Here is a 27281-nt window from a genome sequence, read left to right on the forward strand (position 1 = left end):
ATGGTATTCACACCACTGATGACAAAATACAGGCAGTGAGAGATTTTCCTGAACCCACTACGAATGACGAAGTTAGACAATTTTTAGGTCTAGCTGGGTACTATAGGTCATTCGTACCACAATTCTCTCATATAGCCTTTCCTCTATTCCAACTACTCAAAAAAGATGCTATATTCCAGTGGGAAGAAGAACAAAAACAAGCATTTACCAAACTAAAAATTAAACTAACAAGTGCACCTTGTTTGGCATATCCGGATTTCGCAAAATCATTTATTATATGTATATACACATGCATCAGTGAAAGGATTAGGGGCTGTACTGATGCAGGAAGATAAAAGAGGACAGAATCAACCAATTGCATTTGCCAGCACACAAATAAAAGGTGCAGAGAAAAATTATTGCACTACAGACTTAGAGGCACTTGCAGTGGTTTTTGCATTACAAAAGTTTCGAGATTTGGTATATGGTTACGAAATACACTTATTCACCGACCATAAACCGCTGGTGGGTATGTTTAAAGATAAACTATCTGCGAGGAGAGCAAGATGGAAATGTACAGTCGAAAACTACAATATACATATTCATTATATACAAGGCAAAATGAATATAGTAGCCGACGCATTATCTAGGAACCCGAACACAATTCAGGTCGCGGCATTAGATCTCAAAGGAGACATCCCAAACCACGATGATATCGCAAAAGCACAAAGACTTGATCCAATATGGTCTAAAGTTATATACAAGGTAGAAAGTGGAGATGACATACAATTACCCAAACTGCATGTACCACTCGAACAATTCACAATAGTCAATAATACTTTATACAAGATCAACCCAGGACAACCAAAACGCCAAAGAAATACTAACCAATTGGTAGTACCTAATGACATGATACCCCATGTATTACGAACGATACACGATAGCCCACATGCAGGACATCCTGGAAAAGATAGAACATTCAAACAAGCCCAGTTGTTATATTACTGGACAACATCACGAAAAGATATAAACAATCATATGGACAGATGCGAATCATGTGCAAAACACAAAGGATACCCAATTTCACCTGCACCGATGGGTAATTACCCTGTACCACATCAACCATGGGACGTTGTCGCTGTTGATTTACTCAAGATGCCATTATCATACAATAATAACCAATACCTATTCGTAGCAACGGATCATTTTTCCCGTTATGTAATTTTAGCTCCAATTAAAGATAAAACAGCAGAGACAGTAGCAAAGGCAATAATAGATAATGTATTATGTCGCTTTACTACCCCAAAGGTACTAATAAGTGATAAAGGAGGAGAATTTAATTCTGATATCTTACAAGAAATATGTAAACAATACAACATCAAAAAGGTTAACGTTTTAGCCTATCGCCCAGCATCTAATGGGTTAGTAGAGAGACAAAACAAAAAGTATTAGATGTGCTACGGCACATTCTCATTGAAAATTATGCAAGCTAGGATGATTGGATTCCCAGTGTAGAAGCCTCAATTAATGGATGTATAAATAAATCCATAGGTGACGCACCACATTTCATTATATATGAGACACATAAAAAAACTACCATACGAGCTCCTAGAAGGTGACAGTCTGCCCATATACAATTGCAATGATTACTCTAAACTCCGTTTACGTGAATTCCAGGACATACACAAAGGAGTCAAAAAACAATTGACGATGTCCAAGGAAGAAATGACGGAGGCATTTAATAAAAAGGCAAGAGATTCGCCTATCAGCTTAGGAGACATTGTCTATGGTATCATTCATACGAGAGACAATAAATTATCCCCAAAATTTGAGGGCCCATACAGAGCAATTAACATAAAAGCAAACAAAGTTTTAATTAAGTCACTGTCAAGTGGCGAAGAGAAACAAGTTCATATTGACCATTTAAAACGAGTTTCAAGGGAACTATCCAGTAATTATTCAGCCTCGGATACAACCGAACAAGCGAACGTAACTCATGAAACCAATTCAAGAAAACAACAATAATTACAAAAGTAAATTAAGGTCATATACCAAACAATCAAACATAGGTGCAACTGTTCCAGTAAAATCTACAGTACATCATTTACGAGATTTAAATATCGATTTAAACTCCTTCTATAAATGAAATAACAATCAAGTTATTGTTCTACGTTAGTCAACCGTAACGCACATCATCACTATCATCGACCACAGCATGACCATATTAGAAAATTAATAGATTTTTTTGTCGGTAGGTAACGATGAAGGGACTTATGCTATGGATTCTCCTCTACATAGCAAGAGGATATGCGCACTTAGACCCCCAACACATAGTACGGCAAGGATGCCTCATAGCTCCAACGGCCACGACGTCAATCGTAAAAGATGTCATGAGTACTGAAATAAGTCTGGATTACTTATATGAATTACCTTCTTATCTAGAAAAAATCGCAAGACCCATGAGAACCCTGGACTTCATGATAGGAGGCTATGTTTCACAAGCACATAACACAAAGGAAGTGGATGAAATAGTGAAGTTAGCGAAATGGAAAATAGAACAGGCTAAGTCAACTATGCTCATCATGATCCAAGATCTCCCATCTCATGGAACGGAGGTACTGAGCGACAAGAACAACACCACACGTACTCGCCAAAAGCGCGGTTTGTTCGACCTGGGTGGCGCAGTTCTTGGGAACATCTTTGGATTGGCTGCAGAGGAAGACCTTCAAGAAATAAACAACAAATTTAATAAAATAGCTCAGGTACTAACATACCAAGATAAATTCATCACAGGACATAACTCAGCAATGAAGACAATCGTGAAAAATCTGAACATGGCTAAAAACATGGCTCTCGAAAGTGTAGATAAAATAAATGACATGGAAGGTAACATAACACTTTTCCAACACTTCATCATCATCACGGAACACATTGACACAATTCTACTCCAATTAGACAACACTAGAGTTCGTTACAGAGCACTTATGCAAGGAATTTCGAATGCCGGTGATGGCAAGATCACAACTGACTTACTTCCAGTTCATGAGCTACGTCAGATAATTAGTCAAGGCATACATAAACATAAAATGAAGCCTTTGTTCCGAAGTAGGGAATTCATGCAGTATTATCCATATTTAGAAGCAATACTAACACCAACATCAGTAGTAGTTCATGTACCATTCATAACTGACGACCTGTTCACAGTATACGAAATACACCCCTTCCCTTCTAAGAATAATAACACTTTGGTCATCATCAACATCAACACAGACACCGAACTCATCATGGTCTCCAAGAGACGGAACACTGTCACTTTCACAAGTGAATCAACGACTGAACGAAAGTGCCGCACATCCTTACATGCTGTTCACCTTTGTCCTGCGCACATTTTCACGTTTCAGCCTACTGATACAGTCCCTTGTGAAATGGCTATCATAGGAAATCACAATATTCATAATCATTGCAACTTCACTTTTGCTCCAGATAAGCTTGTACACCATCAACGCATCGGACACTCACAGTTTTTTTTATTTCACTCATAACACATTAGTTTACATAGTCTGTCCAGATATACCACCATCTCATACTTCAGCATCAGGATTATACATAGTACCAGACTACTGTGCGGTATTTTTTTTTTTTTTTTTTTTATGTGTCCGACTCTGGGCATAGGCTTCACAGCCTGCTATCAAGGCCCAGCAGTCCTCCTACATACCATACACCTCTACAATGTCACCACTTCGGCGCTAACACCCACCGTCCATATTGAATACATGCTAGGGCTGTCTCATACAGGACTGGTGTATTGGTATTAGCGGGGGTATTTTTACGACATGTCGGCGGGTCTTCTGGTAGATCAGTAAAGCCTGATTTAATGAAATTCAAATCCTTAAACTGTTCCTTGCCCCAGCCGGGATTTGAACCTGGGTCCGTTAGGACCGCACGCCACTTCTCTGCCGGTTGGGCCACCGCCTCCCCCATGTCCACTTTATCCACCATCAGTCACTATGCCATCCTCAATCATACACACAAACATTTCCACCCACTGCCTGATATGGACTTAAACATGAGCACAAGTATTAAGTTGACTTCACCTAAATTTGAAACTATGGAACTGATCAATGAAACAATGAAGCCCTGGGAAGCTTTGAGTTTGAGTATGTTCAACACATATTATGTGTATAGCCCAGCACCTACTGTCTTTATAATCTTCTGTATTGTATTTGCAGTAGTGCTGTTCGCAATGCACAGAATGCATGCAAGAATTGCAAATTTGGAGTCAGTATTTAGTGGGTGTAGAGTTAGCATCCAAGCCAACCTCCCTGTATGAAGTGTACATATTTTGTGTATAGTATTAATTTTATTAAAATGAAGAAGAAGAAGAATGACCCATGACATAGAAGTATACCAGTATCATTATCTCAATATGAAATATTAATAGCTCTTACCATAAGCTTAACTTTGAACTATTTTTTTTTGGATATATGCATTTTACTGTTACACATACACATTTTACAAAATGTAATACAATAACCAATTTAACCATATTCAATTATGTATACAACTTGTTTAAAATGTAATCTTACTGGATCATTGCAATATTACCATGAATATTATACCTGTACAATATTATAATCAATATTATGTATTAAGAGTGAAGAAGAAGACTATTATGTATTAATAGATTAGCATATTTCAATGATGATTGCTGTCGGAGGACCGCCAGCTACGTGACCGAGCGATGTCAGGACTCCATAATATAAATACAAATCATAACAGAAAGCATGATGGATAGGTAGATAGATAGATAGACAGAGCACCAGACAAGGTGTGGGAACGGGAAATTAGCTTGGAACTTTTTAAGTGAAGGAATGTTGATCGTGCACCGGAAGCAGTACATACACACAAACATACAGTGTTCTAGAAGCTTCCACGACAGTAGAGCACACGTGACACGACCCCTGCTACACCAGAATGTAGGATTCTGAGATCAGAAGGAGACTGGCTGTAGAACCGGCAGGTAGTGGAGAGAGTGAATAAGAAGAGGGGTCCAACTAGACTTACTTAGTATACTAAGTCTCTGTATAATACATATGCTGCTCAACTTACACTTTCTCTGAAGATAATAAATCAAGATAAACTCCCTGTATTCATTGTTAACTCCTCCTCCTCTTCAATTACCAAAATAACTTTAACTAAAACTCAAGACTCACCACTTACAAGAATTAAGAGTTACATATATTTAAATGTTGGCTACAAAGCTTTAACATGGTGAGTTGCTTGAGGAGGTAGAGTGTTTTAAATATTCAGGGTCACATGTTGCTGTGGATGGAAGAATAGATGCAGAAGTGAAGTTTAGAATGAATGAAGTAGGTAAGGTGCTGGGAGGAATGAAAAAAGTGTTTAGATGTCGTTCGCTTAGAATGGATGTAAAGAGAAGGCTGTATGAGGGTGTTGTGGTACCAACTGCGTTATATGGAGCTGAAACATGGAATATGGGTGTAGCAGAGAGGAAAAGTTTGAATGTAATGGAGATGAGGTGTCTGAGGAGTATGTGTGGAGTGACGCGTATGGACCGAGTGCAAAATGATGAAGTGCGAAGGAGAACTGGAATTGTTCGGGAGATGGCTGGTAGAGTTGAGCAGAGGGTGTTGCGATGGTTTGGGCATATGGAGAGAATGGATAATGAGCGAGTGGTGAAAAAGATAACTAGATCTGATGTGAGAGGTGTAAGGCTGAGAGGGAGACCACAAAAAGGATGGATGGACAGTGTGAAGAGAGCGCTGGATGCGAGAGGGATGTCTGTTGAGCAAGGAAGAGTGGCTGTGCGTGACAGAAATAAATGGAGAGAAACTGTGAATGAATAAATGATGACGCAGCCCTGAGTGGATATTCTCCCGCATTTGGTCTAATCAGCTAATCAGGTCAGGTGCAGGTAAGGGAATTGGTCTATTATGATGTGGCAGGGGTAAACCAGCTCTGCTGTCGGGCCCTGCTGTGGATGTCACTGATTGCACTGCGCAGTTGACCCTTGTGCGGTGTGGTGCAGTGAGGATCTGTCCCTTCTCCCCTTTGGGGCTAAGATGCGAATGAATGTGTTGAATGGATTGAGTAAATGGAGAGAGTGTCGTCCTGTCTCGGCTACCTCCCTTTCCTCGGGGGAAGCAGCCTAGGTATATAGATAGATAGAGATTTTTCATTGTGATTATTTTGCCCTTGCTAACGTCAGCTAATTTTATTTACTTTCGGACCTGTTTTGCGAGATTGGAGTTAGTGTTTTTTTTATTGCCTTTCATCGCTTAACTATTTGTTCAGTTCCCTTTTCACTTTGTTTTTTTAAGTTTTTACGCAGTCTGATTTGGTTATCTTGTGTTGCCTACTCCCATCTCGTAACATATAAATTGGCTTTACCTCGCCGGGATAATACCCTGATATTTTATTTATTATTGAGTCATTGTGGGAGAGTGTCATCATGGAGGGTAGAACTAGTGATGTTACTGTGGCGCCCCTACATATGAGTCAGCAGGATGCAGTTGATTTCATCAACTCAGGACCAATGGAGGGTAAAGTTAGGAGATTGCAGAGGCACGAGTTAACCTTAGTTGCTCAAGCTCTTGATATTCAGAGTGAGTCAGGTAATACCTTCCCGTTAACTAACTTAATCTGCCACCGCCTGTTTGGCACAGACCCATACGAAGTCCCAGGATCCTTGCCAGACCTTGAATTAGTTTCTAGATCAGTTCATTCATCCCATGATAGTTTAGCTGAGGTCACTGTCGTCCAGCAGAAAGAATCTATTGATGCAGAGCAGGCTAAGCGCAATCATGAGTATAGGATGTTACAGCTACAGCTTCAGAGGGAGAAGAAGGAGGAGGAGAATAGCTAACTACAGTAGGAGAAAATAAAACTGGAGCAGATGAAGCTTAGCTATGAGATGCGTATGAATTGCCCAAGTGCCCCAACCAATTTTCCCCATTCTTTTTCAGACTTTAGAGCCACTGAACCCACTAAAAATTAGTTCCCCCATTCAGTGAGTGCTTAGTCCTGGAGTTCTTTGACCGATTTGAGAAGATTACTACAGGTAACTAGTGGCCCAGAGACAGCTGGTCATCTCTAGTTCAAACAGTAATCAAAGGTACAGCATTGAGTACCTTTGACAGTCTTAGCCACCAAGAATCACAGGATTACGAGTTATTAAGCCATACTGCGTGCATACGAGATGAGACCTGAAGCTTACAGACAGAAGTTTAGGAATTGTTGGAAGTGCCCTCATGACACTTTTGTAGATTTCAGTAGGCAGATGACTGATGCATTTAATCAATGGATGCGAAGTGAGCATGTCTCAGAATCTTATGTTAAGCTTAAGGAACTTATTATCCTCGAGAACTTTCCTGATAAGATTAATACAGAATTAAGAACTTACCTTGCTGATAAGAAAGTTACGAATGCTGCTGAAGCTGCAGTTTATGTAGATGATTATTTACTGTTTAAGAATTTGAATAAGGGTAAGAAAGTTCCTAGGAGTGTTCCTTAGAAGTGTTACCCCTCTCAGCTCCTCAAACAACCATCTCAAAAGCCCAACTCCACGAATTCCTCCACACCCAAACCTGATACACCTCACATTTCCCCAAAACCTACATGCTGCCCATTTTACTTACTCATATTGCAAGAGGCCAGGTTCAATGACTATATTACTTGTACGATGGAACACATTCTATCCATTTCTCCTTTCTCTGAAATCTCCATTCTTGGAGATTTCAATGTTCACCACCACCTTTGGCTCTCCTCTCCTTTCACTGATCCACCTGGTGAACAAGCCTACACCTTTTCTATCCTTAATGACCTAGAGCAGCTTGTACAGCACCCCGCCTGTATCCCTGACCGCCTTGGAGAAAGCTCCAACATACTTGACCTCTTTCTTACAACTAATCCTTCTGCTTACACTGTTAATCTTTTCTCTCCGTTGGGCTCCTCTGATCATAACCTTATCACCTTAACCTGTCCTATCGCTCCAGTACTGCCTGCGGACTCTCCAAAGAAAAGTCGTCTGTGGCACTTTGGAGCTGCCCTCAGGCAGTACTTCTTTGATTTTCCCTGGAATGATTATTGCTTCCATGGCCGGGAGCCATCTGGGTGTGCCTTGTACATTACGGAGGTTATTCTCTCAGGCATGAAAGCTTACATTCCTTTCTCATATCCTTTGACTAATGCACGAAAACCTTGGTTTAATCACGCTTGTTCTAATGCTGTCCGCAACAAGGAGAGGGCCTATAAAAGGTACTGGAGCCAACCCACCCCTGAATCACATCTTTTATAAGTTTCTGCCCATCTGTTCATCGCTCTGCTAAAAATAATTTAATCTGTACAGAATGCTCTCAACTCTCCAACTCAAATTCTTCCCGCTCCTTCTGGCACATTGCCAAAAACCTTTCTAACAACTTTACCTCATCATCCTTCCCTCCTCTTTTCTACTCTGATTGCTCTGTAGCAATTTCTTCTACTGATAAAGCAGATCTCTTTGCTCAAGACTTTCTCCTCCAATTCCACCTTAGACGATTCCTGTGCTGTTCCTCCATCACTTCCCCCCTCTGACTTCCTCATGGCTAACATTATAATTTCTTCAGCTGATGTACTTTCTGCCATCACAGGCCTCAATACTAATAAGGCATTTGGGCCTGATGGAGTCCCTCCTGTTGTTCTCAAGAACTGTGCTTCTGTGCTTACACCCTGCCTAGGCAAATTCTTTCACATTTGTCTACCAACTTGTACCTTTCCTTCTTGCTGGAAGTTTGCTCTCATTCAGCCAGTCCCAAAGAAGGGTGACCATTCCCAACCCTCTAACTATCGTCCAATTTCTTTAACATCCTGTATCTCAAAAGTTTTCGAGTCTATTCCTAATAGAAAAATTTTAAAGCATCTTTACTATCATACCCTTCTTTCTGATCGTCAGTATGGGTTCCGTCAGGGACGCTCCACAGACGATCTTCTCACATACCTTTCAGACTCCTGGCCATCCTCCTTTCGGGACTTTGGCGAAAACTTTGCCATTGCACTTGACACCTCAAAGGCTTTCGATCGAATCTGGCATAAATCTTTATTTTCCAAACTGCCCTCTTACGGTTTCTATCCTTCTATCTGTGCCTTCATCTCTAGCTTCCTCTCTGGTCGTTCGATAGCCACTGTTGTAGACGGCCATCGTTCTTCTAGATCTATTAACAGTGGTGTTCCTCAGGGCTCTGTCCTATCACGAACTCTCTTCCTTTTATTCATCAATGACCTTCTAAGCTGTACATCTAACCCTATCCACTCATACGCCGATGACTCCACCCTTCACCTTTCGATTCGATTCCCACAACGTCCATCTCAGCAGTTACTTCAACAAACAAGGGTTGAGGCTATGTCACACCTAATTTCTGACTTGGCTCGTATCTCTGACTGGGGTAAAAATAATCTTGTTGTTTTTAATGCATCAAAGACTCAGTTTTTGCACCTATCAACCCGACTATACCCACTAATGTTTAATAATATTCAGCTTAATCCTGCATCATCCTTGAACATGCTTGGAGTTTCATTTACTCGGGACTTCTCTTTGAAAGATCATATTACATCTCTTGTAAAATCTGCTTCCAAGAGATTGGGTGTGCTAAGCAGACTCTGTTCCTTCTTTACCCCTGCACAGTTGTTGACTCTATACAGGGGTTTTATTCGCCCCTGCGTGGAGGACAACTGTCATGTGTGGAGAGGCTCCCCACATACAGCTCTTCTCAATTGGGTGGAGTCAAAGACTTTTCGTCTCATTAACTCTCCCCTTCTTACTGACTCCCTTCAACCTATGTCTCTTTCGCCACACTGCTGCATCTTTATCTCTTTTCTATCGCTACTGTAATGGTCACTGTTCCTCTGAACTGTCTGCATGCATTCCTCCACCTCTACGACAGGTGCGTAGCATCTGGCTAGCAGCAAACTCACCCCTTTTCTGTCCAACTCTCTAATGCAAGAGTTAACCGTTACTCCTAGTCCTTCATTTATGCAACAGGTCAACTCTGGAACTGTCTCTGTCTGTATTTCCTGCTGCCTATGATCTGCAGTCTTTCAAACGCAGTATGTCCAGGCATCTCGAAATGTATGGATCTTGAATTTGGCTCTCTGTCTTGTATTTTGTTTTTCTCTTGGAAGGAACAGTTTTGTGGGCTCGTGGCCTTTGGTTCCTTCTTCCTCACATAAAAAAAAAAACACTGTAGATAGACTTTGGCAAAAGTCAGGTGTTGTGAAGCCAGTGAGCTTTGTTTCTCATGGAGCTCCCGTGGTTACCCCTTCAGTTGGTTCCCGAGTTGTTAATCAAGGAAACTCTGATGTTTTACCCCCTTCTAGGGTTGATGTTGTTCCGGAAGGTGGGAAGAAGGAGGCCAGAGTTGTGTTGGAGGCCACTGTTTCAGGAGGTGCGGCACAGGTGGTGACGAGCAGTGCTGCCCCTTCTTCTTCATATGCCCCCTACTTGTATTCTGGTTCGGCGAAGGTGAATGGCATGCAGCATCCGCTATGCATTCTTCGTGACACGTGTTCTTCAATTTCTTTGTGAGTAAGGCCAAATAATGAAGTTCTTAATGTTGCAGAAGAAGAGTTTGTTCTGATTAGGGGAGCAACAGGTACAAAGACTGTGCGACTAGTTTCTTGTGAGGTTAAATGTTTGATGGGTCGGCACGATTGGGTGTTGTAGATTATTTACCAGAGAGCGGTGTTGATTTAATACTTGGCAATGACCTAGTGAGAGGTGAGGAGATTACCACTCCAATTTTGTCAGAGGTGCCACTGCCTGTAGTTCCCTCACAGGTTGATCCCAATGATGCAGAGGTATTCCCAGTTTGTGCAGTGACTAGGTCCATGTCACGTGCAGAAAGGAGTCGACAGGAGAACGTTGCTTTTCATGTGCCCTGCGTAATCGTACCAGAGGCAACAGTTAGTACTAGGTCCACTGACACGAAACAATTGGACAATGAGATATCTTTGGCAGATACATTTATGGGTTCTTTGGAAGATATTCCACCTGTTCCTTTGGAGAGGGTAACATTGAGAAGTTAAAGAAGTTGCAGTCTGTAGACCAGAGGATTCAGAGGTTGAAGTTGTGTGCAGTGGATGAGTTTGAGAAGGAGATTGGTGGATGTTTTTATGTGAAAGATGAGATTTTGTGGAGACGGTGGAGACCTCCCTATGTGAATGTAGATGATGGGATGTGGGACTACTATCAGATCGTAGAACCTAATGTGTGCAGGCAGGAGTTAATTCAACTAGCCCATTCTATTCCATTTGCAGGTCATATGGGTGTAAGGAAGACCATGGAGAGGCTGCATACGGAATTCTACTGGCCACGCATGGTAACGGACGTGGCTAAGTTAGTCAAACACTGTCATACCTATCAAGTAGTGGGTAGCCTGGATCAGTGTGTCCCTAAGGCCCCTCTTGTCCCCATTCCTGCCATTGTTCCCCCTTTTTCCAGGTTAACTATTGATGTGGTGGAACCCTTGCCCCCAACTTCTAGTGGTAACTCATATCTGCTCACTATCATTGACCCCTCCACTAGGTACCCTGAGGCAATACCCCTACGTTCTATCAAAGCTAAGACAGTGGTTGGAGTTTGTTAGATTTCTTCAAAAAGTTTGGTTTGCCCCGTGAGGTTCGGTCAGATAGAGGGTCTAATTTCCTTTTCAACATCTTCCAGCAGTCATTAGCTCAACTTGGCATCACACACATCAAGAGCAGTGCCTACCATCCGGAGACGCAAGGTGCCTTGGAGTGTTATCATCAGACTCTCAAGAATATGCTCTGCAAGTACTGTCTGGAGCACTCTAAGTACTGGGATCGTGGTGTGCCGTTCCTCCTGTTTGCTGTGAGGGAAGTACCCCAGGAGAGTTTGGGTTTCTCTCCTAATTAGCTTGTGTTTGCCCATCTAGTTCGGGGTCCCTTGAGCTTGGTTAAGGAGACTTGGAGCTGTAGCTTCGCCAAGAGCCACAGCATACTCCGTTATGTGCAGGACTTCAAGACCTGTATGAGTGAGACTCTGGAGCTGGCCAGGGAAAATCTCAAGCAGGCACAGGAAAACATGAAAGTGTGGTACGATCGAAAGGCCACACTGAGGGAGTTTAAGGTTGGCAATGAGGTTTTGGTGTTGCTGCCACTGCAGAAGCAGCTGCTGGCTGCTAAGTATAATGGTCCTTACCCTGTAGTGCAACATACTGGAGACACGAACTACTTGGTGGAGACCGCCGACAGAAGGAAGAAGCACCAACTGTGCCATGTGAACATGCTGAAGCCGTACCATCGTGCACTAGATTCTCCACCTCCCATACACCTTGTCTCTGCCACTGATGGTGCTGCTGAGGAGAGTGTTGATAGCAGCTTGTTTGAGGTGGAGTACGAGTTTCCAGATTGTAGCTGGGTGGAGAATGATGAGGCAGAGTCCACTCTCAACTCCAAGTTAGCACATCTGCCTCAGAACTGAGCATCTCACTTGGTTGCCCTCTTGTCAACTTACAAGGAAGTATTCAGCAGTACCCCTGGGAAGACTGATTGGATTCAGCACGACGTGGATGTGGGTGACGCCATTCCTGTTAAGTTGCCCCCTTATCAAGTCAGTCCTCAGCGTGTTGGCGTGCTGCGTCAGGAGCTTAATTATATGTTGGACCTCGGGCTTATCTCCCCCTGTGTTAGTCTCAGGAGTTCCCCAGTGACTTTGCAGCCTAGACCAGATGGCACTGCAAGATTTTGCATAGACTACAGACGGGTTAATGCGCTAACCAAGGCTGACACATACCCATTGCCCCGGCTTGAGGACTGCATCGATCGCATCAGTTCATTTAGTTATATCACCAAGTTAGATCTTAAGAAAGGCTTCTGGCAAGTGCCATTGACTGAACGGGCTAAGGAAGTCTCGTGTTTTGTGGCAGACAGACAAACATATCAGTGTAATGTGATGCCGTATGGTATGAAAAACGCCCCAGCAACGTTCCAGCGATTAATGAACCTGGTTGCCAGTGGTATGAAGCATTGTGTGGTATACTTGAATGATGTAGTAGTCTTTACCAATGATTGGGGAAGCCACTTAAGAGGACTATGTGTTTTGCTGTCCAGGCTTTCTGAGGCTCGTCTTGTAGTAAATTTAAAGCAGTACGAGTTTGTTTGTGCACAAGTTCAGTACCTTGGTTATGTGGTTGGTCATGGTTGTGTATACCCCCTTGACTCTAAGGTGGAGGCAATAAAGAGTTTTAAGGCGCCACGAAACAGGCACGAGCTTTGGAGATTCCTCGGCAGTATTGGTTACTACCGTCGTTTTTTGAAGAATTTTGTGACAATAGTGGCCCCTCTCACTGAATTGCTTAAGAAAGATAGAAAATATGTCTGGACTGATGTGTGTCAGAATAGTTTTGATGCAGCCAAGGAGATATTATGTAATTATCCAGTTATGGCTGCACCAAACTTTAATAAGACACTTATACTTGCTGTAGATGCTAGTAATGTGGGTGCAGGAGCTGTGTTAATGCAGGACGACAATCATGGCGTACAGCATCCTTATGTTATTACAGTAAGAAGTTTTCTGTTTCTCAGCGTAATTATTCTGTTATCGAAAAGGAACTATTAGCCCTGGTCCTCACCCTGCAGCACTTTTCTGTGTATGTCCCTGCATTTGGACCTACTGTCATTGTATATAATGATCACCCACTCAGATTTCTGAATAATTTGAAGATGAGAAATCAGCAATTGACACGTTGGAGTTTGTTCCTTCAACAGTTTTATTCGGATGTTAGACATATTAGGGGTGTTCACAATATCATCGCTGATTGTTTTGCACATTCTTAAGAACGAATTTTCCTAACGGAATATTCTTTCTTAGGTGTGGGAGTGTTACGTGTGTAAGAATGTATATATATTCTTATGTATATTGTACGTGTCTGTATAGTGCATGCGTGTCACTGGATGAGTGTGTATGTGCGTCGATGCTGTGTACGCCAGCATCTGCGCACATGCACTCACTCATGTTGTTGCCTGTTTAGTGCATACACATTTATGAAGTCTTAGTTGATTCTGTTTGCTCTCTCAATGCGGGTGTGACTAAAATTGTTTTTAATATCAGTGACTTACAGTGGAGCTTAAACTGGCGACATAAATATTTGTATTCACCAGCGATATTTATAACGTTTGGAGTATGGGGGAGAGATTAATTTGCTTAAATCTTTTCTGTATATTTCTGGCCTCCAGCTGCGTGTTGACGCATGCACACAGCCAGAAGGTATATAAGATGGAGAATTTTGAATGGATAGAGAAGAGTGTGAAGACAGCAGCTGAGAAGAACATCTACGGGAAGAGAACCATGGCAGCCAAGGTTGTTGGGCGGGTTAAGTGGTACCACGTCCGAAGAGGTTACGGCTTTGTAACTTGCTGGAACACAGGGGAGGATGTGTTCCTCCACCGGTCCTCCATCGTGGCCCCCAACCCTGTCCACTCTGTGCCCTCTGTTGCTGCTGGTGAGGAGGTGGAGTTTGTTGTCGGAGGGGATGTCAAGGGCCCTGCTGCTGCTTCCGTCACCAGCCCTGCAGGCCAGGCAGTGCGGGGCTCTCCCCACGCCCTTCCTTGTGATCGTCGTCAGAGTCAGCCTCTACTTGCTACTCCTGCCTTCTCTCACTCGACCAACATCACCATGTGTGTGGAGGTTGCCAAGGCCTTCTCGGGAGGAGATTTGGCAGTTTTAGCCCAGCGCCTGCCTGCCATCTTCTGGGCCAATGGGCTCCCCGCCATCTCCATTCCCGATTCTTTTTCCTCCACACCCGTGGTGAGGAGGAGGCCTGGGAGGAGAGCTCCTAAGTGTCGTTCTGGGTCATCTGCAACCCCCACCTCCCTGGTTCCGAGGGTACTGCAGCTGCAGCCCTCTACTCCCCCGACAAGGATCCAACTGTCGGGGCGTGCTGTCTCGAGATCTTAGAGGACCAGCTGCGTTATTATGAGGGCTCGGCACCAGAGGAATCTGGCGAGCTTGTGTATGCCAGAGGGGACTACCAGCGGGCATTGCTCTCTTTCACCGAGCTGCGCCAGGGGTCCCTCCAGGCTGTAACCAGCCCCGAGGAGTACCGTATCCTCTCTTACACCCTCGGGGTCGTGAAGTCCCATCTATCCACCGGTCCTAACTCTGACTCAGACTCGGACTCCAGCGATTCGACAGCATAACCTTCTGTCAGCCTCCATAGCCTTCGAGCCCTACTGCTCCTGTTTTGTCGTCTCCTTAAATTCGCAGTTCTAATGCTCTAGAGAACTGGCACAGAGATATTGTAGGATATATACAGTACAATGTGAAGTACAAGTAAGTGTAGATAATGTATATATATTTTTTGGCTTAATGGCCTATCATGTGGCCGATAGCCATAAATACAAACCAACCAAACAACAATGGATAGAGAGTTTTTGTGGGATTGGCGTTGAGAGGGAGTGTTTGGACTGGAGATCAGAGAGGAGGAGAAGCAGTATTTTTTGAGTTGTATATATTTCTGAACATCTTTTCACTTCGTATCAGCATTCAGTCACAAGTATTATTGTTATTGTATCATTATTATTTGTGGCAATCGAGTGCAGTTTAGTTGTCTCTTTTTGTATGATTATGTTCTTTTGTCTGGCAAGTTTGTTCCCAGACTTTAGTGTAATTGTTCAGGGTATTATCAGGTTGCATGTTTTTCTCATTATTTCATGTTTCATTATCTCATTGTAAATATTGTAAATATTATTAGACTGTATTATATCAGGTATTTTTCATTGTGATTATTTTGCCCTTGCTAACATCAGCTAATTTTATTTACTTTCGGACCTGTCTTGCGAGATTGGAGTTAGTGTTTTTTTATTGTTTTACATCGCTTAAGTATTTGTTCAGTTCTCTTTTCACTTTGTTTTTCTCAGTTTTTACGCAGTCAGATTTGGCTATCTTGTATTGCCTACTCCCATCTTGTAACAATATATCTATCTATCTATCTATATACCTAGGCTGCTTCCCCCAAGGAAAGGGAGGTAGCCGAGACAGGACGACACACTCCCCATTTACTCATCCATTCAAACACATTCATTTGCATCTTAGCCCCAAGGGAAGAACGGACAGATCCTCACCACACCACACCGCACAAGGGTCAACTGCGCAATGCAGTCAGTGACATCCGCAGCAGGGCCCGACAGCAGAGCTGGTTTACCCCTGCCACATCATAACAGACTCATCCCCTTACCCGCACCTGACCTGACTAGCTGATCAGACCAAATGCGGGAGAATATCCCCTCAGGGCTGCGTCATCATTTATTCACTCACAATTTCTCTCCATTTATTTCTGTCACGCACAGCCACTCTTCCTTGCTCAACAGACATCCCTCTCGCATCCAGCGCTCTCTTCACACTGTCCATCCATTGTATTCGTGGTCTTCCTCTCAGCCTTACACCTCTCACATCAGATCTAGTTATCTTTTTCACCAATCGCTCATTATCCATTCTCTCCAAATGCCCAAACCATCGCAACACCCTCTGCTCAGCTCTACCAGCCATCTCCCGAACAACTCCAGTTCTCCTTCGCACTTCATCATTTCGCACTCGATCCATACGCGTCACCCCACACATACTCCTCAGACACCTCATCTCCATATATATATATATATATATATATATATATATATATATATATATATATATATATATATATATAATAAATATATAGCCTACATATATATAGCCTATATATATATATATATATATATATATATATATATATATATATATATATATATATATATATATATATATATATATATATATATATATATATATATATATATATATATATATATATATATATATATATATATATATATAAAGAAGCGAAATTTGCCAGTTAGGTACTCGAGAAGCATCTCGATGTTTCTCGACGCTTACCGTAGGTTTTAGTAAGAGTCAGAGTTGCCAGTTTGCCTGCTATTGTGAGCGTAGTTATTTCGTAAGTTATGCATTAATTTTTGTGCAATTTTTCTTTAATGTTTATTTATGTGATTGTTAAATTATACTGTTCAGCTTAAGCATGTATGCTAAATAATTTATAGTGTTATGTACTGATTGAAAACTGGCATGTTTTGGTTGTCTCCGAGTTGGTAACTGTGCTCTCTCTTTCTGGAATACACCAGAATTGTTGTTTTCATGGAATGTAGATCATTCTCGAACAATACAAGCTTATAATTATAAGGATGGGGAAGAGACTAGCTCAGTTCAGTTGGCTTTCAGTTCAGTTTGAGTGTAGTGCAGTGTAAGTGAAGTTTGTTTATTTTCGGGATTTGTGAAAACAGTGAAGTGTTTATTGAAGTTTGTACATCATCGATACTTGTGAAAATAATGAAGTGTTGTCAAGCATTAAGTGTAACTCCAGTTAGTAATGTGTGTATAGCTCCAGTGCTTGTGAAAACAGTGAAGTTGGAAAGCATAATTGTAATTACTTGGAAAATAAAGCCAGTGAACATTAGAAGCAAGTGTTTATTTACAACGCCTCAGCTGATCTTGTGTACTGTACACCTAAAGGCTGCCCATAGGAAGAACAACTCCCTGGGTAACGTCCTTCCTGTACTGTACTACTGCTGTTGGAGGCTGTGGCAGTGTGGGGTGGGGACGTAACATATATATATATATATATATATATATATATATCATTTCCTGTGGCACCCTCGGGGATGCATAGGGCCTCGATGAACTCACACCACCACATCCTATCTTGTGCTAACAAAGAGGCGCCAGTGAACCTCTTAAACCTATGTAATACAGCTATCGGTACAGGGGTTGTATGAACAAACACTACTAAGGTAAAGCTACATTTTAAGCTGTATACACCTTTGTTTTATTTTCTCTCAAACAGCAACGAAACACTTCATAACCAACCTGCAGTGTATGTACGTGACAAAATTCAGTCCAACTACTACCACGACATGTATGTTATAAAAAATGGATAGGATCTTTTACTATCCATTTGTCTGGAGAAGACTGCCCTGGTCCGATGTTACTGTCAGGCGTTAGGTGGAAGTAATTACAAAGTTTTTCGTTACCAAGCAAAATTATCATGGTGGCAGTTTTTTTTTCTTCCACGCTTGGTGTTTTTTTTTTTTTTAATGCGAGGAAGAAGGAACCAAAGGCCATGAGCCCACAATAACAGTTCCCTCCAAGAGAAAAAGAAAATACAAGAGGGAGCCAAATTAAAGATCCATTCATTTCGAGATGCCTGGACACACTGCGTTTGAAAGACTGGAGATCATAGGCAGCAGGGAATACAGGCAGAAGGAGACAGTTCCATAGTTGACCTGTTGCATAAATGAAGGACTGGGAGTAACGGTTAACTCTTGCATTAGAGAGTTGGACAGAAAAGGGATGAGAGTTTGTTGCTAGACGGGTACTACACGCCCGTCGTAGAGGTGGAGGAATGCATGCGGACAGTTCAGAGGAGCAGTGACCATTAAAGTAGCGATAGAAAAGAGATAAAGATGCAACAGTGCGGCGAAGAGACAGAGGTTGAAGGGAGTCAGTAAGAGGAGGAGAGTTAAAGAGATGAAAAGCCTTTGACTCCACCCTATTGAGAAGAGCTGTATGTGGGGAGCCTCCCCACACATGAGAGTTGTACTCAACACAGGGGCGGATAAAACCCCTGTATAGAGTCAACAATTGTGCAGGGGTAAAGAAGGAATGGAGTCGGCTTAGCACACCCAATCTCTTGGAAGCAGATTTTACAAGAGATGTAATATGATCTTTCCTAGATAAGTCCCGAGTAAATGAAACCCCAAGCATGTTCAAGGATGATGCAGGATTAAGCTGAGTATTATTAAACATTAGTGGGTATACCTGTGGAAGATTTTGATGGGTTGATAGGTGTAAGAACTGAGTCTTAGATGCATTAAAAACAAGATTAAATTTACCCCAGTCAGAGATACGAGCCAAGTCAGACATTAGGCTTGCCATAGCCTCATCCCTTGTTTGTTGAAGTAACTGATGAAATGGGCGTTGCGGGAACCAAATGGAAAGGTGAAGGGTGGAGTCATCAGCGTATGAGTGGATAGGGTTAGATGTACGGCTTAGAAGGTCATTGATGAATAAAAGCAAGAGAGTTGGTGATAGGACAGAGCCCTGAGGAACACCACTGTTGATAGATCTAGGAAAAGAACGATGGCCGTCTACAATAGCAGCTATAGAACGACCAGAAAGGAAGCTAGTGATGAAGGTACAGATAGAAGGATAGAAACCGTAAGAGGGCAGATTGGAAATTAAAGATTTATGCCAGACTCGATCGAAAGCCTTTGAGATGACAAGTGCAATGGCAAAGCTTTCGCCAAAGTCCCGAAAGGAAGATGACCAGGAGTCTGAAAGGTAGGTGAGAAGATCGCCAGTGGAGCGTCCCTGACGGAACCCGTACTGATGATCAGAAAGAAGGCTGTGATAGGAACGATGCCTTAAAATTTTTCTGTTGAGAAATGACTCGAAAACTTATGAAATACAGGACGTTAAAGCAATTGGACGATAGTTGGAGGGTTGGGAGTGGTCACCCTTCTTTGGGACTGGCTGAATGAGAGCAAACTTCCAGCAAGAAGGAAAGGTACAAGTTGACAGACAAAGGCGAAAGAGTTTGCCTAGGCAGGGTGTAAGCACAGAAGCACAGTTCTTGAGAACAACAGGAGGTACTCCATCAGGCCCATATGCCTTGTTAGTATTGAGGCCAGTGATGGCAGAAAATACATCAGCTGAAGAAATTTTAATGTCAGCCTTGAGGAAGTCAGAGGCGGGAAGTGATAGAGGAACAGCACCGGAATCGTCTAAGGTTGAATTGGAGGAGAAAGTCTGTGCGAAGAGATCTGCTTTATCAGTAGAAGAAATAGCTACAGAATCATCAGAGTAGAAAAGAGGAGGGAAGGATGATGAGGTAAAGTTGTTAGAAAGGTTTTTGGCAAGGTGCCAGAAGGAGCGGGAAGAAATCGAGTTGGAGAGTTGATAGCATTTAGTACGGATGAAATTATTTTTAACAGAGCGAAGAACAGACTTAGCACGATTCTGGGCAGAAACGTAAAGATGATGTGATTCAGGGGTGGGTTGGCTCTGGTACCTTTTGTAGGCCCTCTCCTTGTTGCTGACAGCATTAGAACAAGCGTGATTAAACCAAGGCTTTCTTGCTTTAGTCAAAGGATATGAGAAAGGAATGTATGTTTCCATGCCCGAGAGAATAACCTCCGTAATGCGCAAGGCAGATTCAGATGGCTCCCGGCCATGGAAGCAATAATCATTACAGGGAAAATCAAAGAAATACCGCCTGAGGGCCTCCCAATCCTCGGCTCCAAAATGGCACAGACGACATTTCCCTGGAGGCTTCACTAGCCGTACCGGAGTGATAGGACTGGTTAAGCTGGTTGTGATCAGAGGAGCCCAACGGAGAGAAACGATTAACAGTGTAAGCAGAAAGATTAGTTTTAAGGAAGAGGTCAAGCATGTTGGAGCTCTCTCCAAGGCGGTCTGGTATACCGGTAGGGTGCTGTACAAGCTGCTCTAGGTCATTAAGAATAGAAAAGATGTAGGCTTGTTCACCAAGTGGATCAGTGAAAGGAGAGGAGAGCCAAAGGTGGTGGTGAACATTGAAATCTCCTAGAATAATGGATAGAATGTGTTCCATCATAGAAGTAAGATAGTCAAAGAATTTTTGATAGTCAGTAGAATTAGTGGATAAGTAAACTGCACAGATATATTTAGTCAGAGAATGATAGGAAAGCCAAAGCCAGAGTGTAGAGAATTCAGAAGAATCGAGTTCAGGAACACGAGAGGAAGATAAGTCGTCGCGTAAATATACACAACAGCCACCTTTGGCTTTGAAATGAGTATAGAGAAAGTTGGAGGTTACAGAAAAGGGTTTGGTGTCAGTTGCCCCAGACAGCTGAATCTGTTAGAAAAAGAAAGTGAGGTTTAGAGGAGGAGAGGTTGTGCTGAACAGAGCGAAAGTTAGAGGAAAGGCCGGGAGTGTTGCAGAAATGAAGAAGAAGAGAGTCAGACTGTGGTTCCAGGCACCTCGAGTCATCACCGGGTTGAGTAGTAATAGCACCCCAGTCAGTGACGGTCTACCAATGTGTTTAGGCTCAATCGCCAAGAGATGGTTGGAGGTTTGTCGATCATTGTAACGCCATCAGGAGAGGCAGACTATACCTGACTACAGAAGCTTAGCCCCTAACCCCTACACCCCAAAAGAAATAATATAGAAGAAGTAGTTGCCGTTTATTTTACCTAGAAGTCAATTAAATCGCTTTACATTCGCCAGGATAAAACATGTAGCTGGCACAGGACAGGCTTAATACTAAGTCAGACAACCGTGATGCTTGGACTAAAGCACTGACCTTGGGGATAGTGTAGCCCCCCAGACTGGTGTCCTGGGATGCCATGTGCTGCACCCCGTAAGCAGTTAGAGCAGACTTTCTTAGCGTTTCGTGTAAAACAGCTTCAGTGTAGGGCAGCCTGTTTGTGCAAAATAAAATTAAGAGTATACTATGATGCAAAAACACTTACACATCAGTTAAGCTGGCTCCATAGCATCTCATCCTTATTGGTTTATTTCTGCATATGATTCGTTAACAATCACCTATATGCTATGGATGCCATCTGTTTCGATATCACAGAACATTAAATGACATAGAAGACAATGGTAAGGTGTAAAATGCAAGATAAACTGCAAAGGAAGAGGTGTTAAAAAGTCTCCTAAACTGGCGAGAATATGAGCATTAATATCAGCATTCCCTCTAGCCACAAGTAATCACCCCAGAAACCACCAGTCAGGACTTTTTAAGCATCTGTTGGAGTAAAATGAAAGAAAGAGCGAAGTAAAGAACACAATAACTGCCTGTATGAAACTGCTCCTTCTGTCTATATATCTATATACCTAGGCTGCTTCCCCCAAGGAAAGGGAGGTAGCCGAGACAGGACGACACACTCCCAATTTACTCATCGACACAAACACATTCATTCACATCTTAGCCCCAAGGGGAGAAAGGACAAATCTTTACCGCACTACACCACACGAGGGTCAACTGCACAGTGCAATCAGTGACATCCGCAGCAGGGTCCGATAGCAGAGCTGGTTTACCCTTGCCACGTCATAATGGACCCATCCCCTTACCCGCACATGACCTGATCAGCTGATCAGACCAAACGCGGAAGAATATCTGCACGTGGCTGCGTCATCATTTATTCATTCACAGTTTCTCTCCAGTCATTTCTATCACACACAGTCACTCTTCGGTTCTCAACAGACATCCCTTTCACATCCAACGCTCTCTTCACATTTGTCCATCCATCCTGTTCATGGTCTTCCTCTCAGCCTTACACTTCTCACATCCGATCCAGTTATCTTTTTCACCAATCGCACATCATCCATTCTCTCCATGTGCCCAAATCATCGCAACATCCTCTGCTCAACTCGATCAGCCATCTCTTGCACAACTCCAGTTCTCCTTCGCACTTCATCATTTTTCACTCAATCCATACAGGTCACTCCACACATACTCCTCAGACACGTCATCTCCATTACATTCAAACTCTTCCTCTCTGCTACACCATAGTCTATGTTTCAGCCCCATATAATGCAGTCACTACCACTACACTCTCGTACAGCCCCCTCTTTACATCCATTCTAAGCGAACCACAACTAAGAACTTTTTTTTAATTCCTCGCAGCACCTTTCATACTTTATTTATTCTAAACTTCACCTCTTCATCTATTCTTCCATCCACAGCAACATGTAACCCTAAATACTTAAAACATTCTACCTCCTCAAGCAACTTGTCATTCAAAACTATATTCATCCCCCTACCATCTACCAACCTTATACACTACATCACTTTACTCTTATTCTCATTTACTCTCAATTTCCTCCTTTTACACACCCTTCTAAACTCCTCTACCAACAGTCTCAACCTCTCCTCTGAATCAGCCACTAGTGCAGTATCATCTGCAAACAGCAGCTGATTCAGATTCCAATCTTTACCATCAGCATTCACCAGACTCAATTCTCCACCTAACACTCTTGCATTTACCTCCCTTACAACACCGTCCATATAAATATTAAACAACCAAGGCGACATCACACATCCCTGGTGTAGCCTCACTCTCACGGGAAACCAGTCACTCACAGTATTTCGCACTCTTACACATGTGCTATTTACATAATAACTTTCACACCTTTTAGCAACCTACCATCAAGTCCATACAATCTAAAAACAGTCCACAAATCCTCCCTATCAGTTTTTTTGTACGCTTTCTCTAAATCCATGAACACCCAAAACACATCCTTACCTTTCGCTAAATACTTTTCACACACCTGTCTCACAGCAAACACCTGATCCACGCATCTCTTCCCTCTCCTAAAACCACACTGCTCATTACCAATCACTCCCTCTATACCCTTTCTACCTAAATGAACACTCTATCATTCACCTTACCTACAACACTTAACAGACTTATACCCCTAAAGCTAGTACATTCATATTTATCACCCTTACCTTTATACAGCGGGACCACACAAACACTTGCCCGTTCAACGGGCACCATACCTCTCACCAAACACACATTCAACAATCTTACTAACCACTCAACAATATTCGCCCCACCACCCTTCAGGTATTCCACAGCACACCCATCCATACCTGCAGCTTTCCCTGTTTTCATCTCCTTTACTGCCTCCTGCACTTTCTTCATCATGATCGAAGAATCATTCAACTCTCCCAGCATATTTATTCCTTGCACCCTTTCACCTGCCACAATCTCAGCCTCCCTTTCCTCCTCGACATTTAACAGTCTTTCAAAACTCTCCTCCCATCTGTTCCTCATTGCATCCATCTCAGTTAAAATTCTTCCATCCTCTGCTTTCACTCACTTTTCCTTCCTAGGCTCTCCCTTTCGTACCATTTTCACCTCCTTCCAAAACATTTTCTTTTTCTTTTGAAAATTCTCAGTCAACCGCCTACCCCACCTTTCACCTGCTGCCACTTTAGCATCACGCACAGCCCTTCTCGCCCTATTCTTCTTTTCCTTATACCACTCATATGACACCTCATCCTTCCTCTGCAGCCACACTTCATATGCACATCTCTTCTCAGCCACAACCATACTTACTTCCTCACACCACCATTCACTTCCCTTTCTTACACCACCACGCACTCGTCTCACACCACAAACCTCTTCTGCATGCCCCACCACAACACTCTTAAACAACTGCCACTCCACCACACTGCCATTCTCCTGATCATTCACTGCATTCCACTCATCTTTCAGTTTCTCCTGATACTCTATCATTTTCTCTGTTTTATCCAACTCACTCACTTTCAAAACCTCCCTGCCATACCCAACTCTCCTAGCTCTCACCCATCTCTTACCTACTCCCAACTTTCCCCCCACCAGGTGGTGGTCAGACATACCTCCACCCTCCCCTCTCAAAACTCTCACAACCAACAATCTTCCTATTACATTCCTGGACACAACCACATAGTCCATCCATGCTCTATCAACAACCCTTCCACCCTCCTGTCTCACCAATGTATACTTATAAATATCTTTCTTCTCAAACAAGATATTTCAACTCTCTCTCAACACATATCCCTGTCATTTGTTCTCCATTTTCATTTTTTCCAGGCACACCATGCATACCAACTATACCTTCAACTACTACATTTCCCAGACTGGCATTCAAATCTCCCATCATTACCACATTCACATTCGCTCCAATACTCTGGAGCCACTCATCAACATCATTCCAGAAGGACTCCCTCTCTTCATCATCCCTTTCCCTACCAGGCCCATATGCAATCAGAAATACCCATAACTCACTTTCAGATTACGCTTTCACCGACATCAGTCTCGATGACACCTCCTTCCATTCAGTCACACACTGCTGGACTTCCTGGCTCACTGACAAGGCCACAACTTCTCTCGCCCTTCCTCTATCAACACCTAATAATCTTCCATTCACACTTCCAAACTTAGGCTCGCCTTTCCCTTTCATCTTTCTTTCACTCAGAGCTAACACATCCAACTTTCTTCTCACAAACTTTCTCCCAATCTCCTCCCTTTTAGCCTCAATCGCACTACATCCACGCACATTCATAGACCCAGTCTTCAGGGTACGGGGATAACTCAATCCCCCATCCATTTCTATTCCCTGTCTCATGGTAGGAACTAAAAAAACAGGAGAGGGGTTCCTAATCCCCTCACCCCGTCCCTTTTAGTCGCCTATTACGACACGCAGGGAATACGGTGGCAGAATTCTTCCTAACACAACCTGGCCGCAGAGTAGCAGCACCATCCCACAGTGTGGCCAGATTGTTTCCCCCCCGCTACCTCAATGAATGGGAACCTAATGGTGTGAAATGAAAATATGAGGACAGTAAAACTCGCTTACCATTCAATCTCATATGTCCTACGTGTAATCAAGGTGGATAACCTCAATATGACTAACCTTTACAGTATAGAGCAGACAGTTCAAAGGCAGAGGCGTTTAACCAGCTGCCTCGATCCGTCCACGTGTAAAGTGAATATATTGCCTGTTACATTTTTTTTTTCTGATTTTCATATCAAAATATTATTCTATGCATTCATACAATATAAAAAATATGACACAAGAGAGATTCTTTTATATTCTTAATAGTCAGTATACCTAGTGCTGGCCAGAGAAAGTTAATTTATTATCATATAATCTGCAAAAATTTCGATAATGCTGACTTGGAAATGTCACAACTTATATAATCTGGTTTCCTCATTAAGGCAGGTCTACCATCGTGAGATAGACTTATCGGGCAATTTGCAATAGCCATCTTCTGTAGCGTCAATTTCCTGCAAAGTGTGCACCAGTAAATTTTTCATCTAGTGTATTAGAATATTTGGAACACGATGGCTCGATTGGTAGCTTACTCGCCTGGCGATGTGTGTACCGCGAATCTAGGGTTCGAATGCACGCAGTAGCGGGCATTTAAAAGGGAACTGGTGGTATTTTCTCTCACATGCCTAGCATAAAATTACGTTCACACCCTGTACGTTGTACTGATGTCACACACGGATTCTGACATGTACAAAATTTGTCAACATAACACCTTGACTTCATATACATCACTTCTCCTACAGTCACCTTTTCTTCATTTGTACTTTGCTAGCTTAAGAAAGAGTTAATTTTAGCTATCGCTCTCCCTCAGAGGAAAAGGTCTGGTCCTGTAGTGAATCTGTTGTTGCCTAATACACGTACAGATACAGATACTTTGAACTTTTAAGTCTTAGAATGGTCTCGAATCACTTCCTGAAGTTGGTGCATCGACTAACTCTTGAGATATCCTGCAGACTGATTCAGATAATAGCCAGAAAGGTATATCCCCCAGATCAGTGTTTTTGGTACAATTTTTTTTCTTCCCTAAGATATGACAATTTAGGTCTGAGATCCTTTTACTTGCAATCCTGTCCATCAGGATTTGGAACAAATCCTGATGGACAGTGACCATTACAGTAGCGATAGAAAAGAGATAAAGATGCAACAGTGCGGCGAAGAGACAGGACAGAGGTTGAAGGGAGTCAGTAAGAGGAGGAGAGTTAATGAGACAAAAAGCCTTCGACTCCACCGTATTGAGAAGAGCTGTATGTGGAGAGCCTCCCCACACATGAGAGTTGTTCAAGGAAGCAAGGAGGAGAGTTAATGAGACAAAAAGCCTTTGACTCCACCCTATTGAGAAGAGCTGCATGTGGAAAACCTCCCCACACAGATCATGTTCAAGGAAGCAAGTGCCAAGGTCAGCTTTAACCCGCCGCGTGCCGGTGGACTTTGGACCCTCAAGGAGCAGTGGTGCCGGACAATATTCGGCCTTTTTTTTTTTTTTTTTTTGCTAGCTAGATCAGAAATGATGAGAAAACATGGAGAACAACCATAAAAGTACTCTCAGAAGCCATTTAGGTTGATTTTGAGGTCGATTCTCCCTAAGCAGGCGGCTGAAAACTTCGGAGTAACACCCATAGACTTCACCGCCTGCCACCGCCCCAGAGCGAGAGGAGGCAGAAGCTCTGCATCTTCTTCATCGGTAACTATGCTATTCGAGCCAAAGACACTCTTGTTGGGTATATAGATGATATAGGAAGTATCTCCAAGCATAGTTATGTACGTTGGCGCATTATGACAAGCCAGTGAGTGAGTTGGACTGCCCATACAAGGTTCGTAATAGTTTTTATTTTATATTTCTGAGGTAGAAAGTCTGTGCCCACACGT

The 27281-nt window shown here is 42.7% G+C and overlaps 1 protein-coding gene across 1 annotated transcript in view; it reads right to left on the minus strand.

Annotated features, from left to right (window-relative positions):
* Positions 1–27281, minus strand: part of LOC145398631 (cytochrome P450 2L1-like) — a 169265-nt gene that overhangs the window by 64371 nt on the left and 77613 nt on the right. Inside the window, exon 8 of the mRNA XM_080271440.1 lies at positions 21388–21505. Coding sequence (XP_080127566.1) covers positions 21388–21505 — 118 coding nt within the window. The remainder of the gene's footprint in view (positions 1–21387; positions 21506–27281) is intronic.

Source organism: Coenobita brevimanus, chromosome 46 (genome assembly GCF_032717465.1).
Source record: "Coenobita brevimanus isolate Jiangsu-jjx chromosome 46, ASM3271746v2, whole genome shotgun sequence".
NCBI classification, from domain to species: domain Eukaryota; kingdom Metazoa; phylum Arthropoda; class Malacostraca; order Decapoda; family Coenobitidae; genus Coenobita; species Coenobita brevimanus.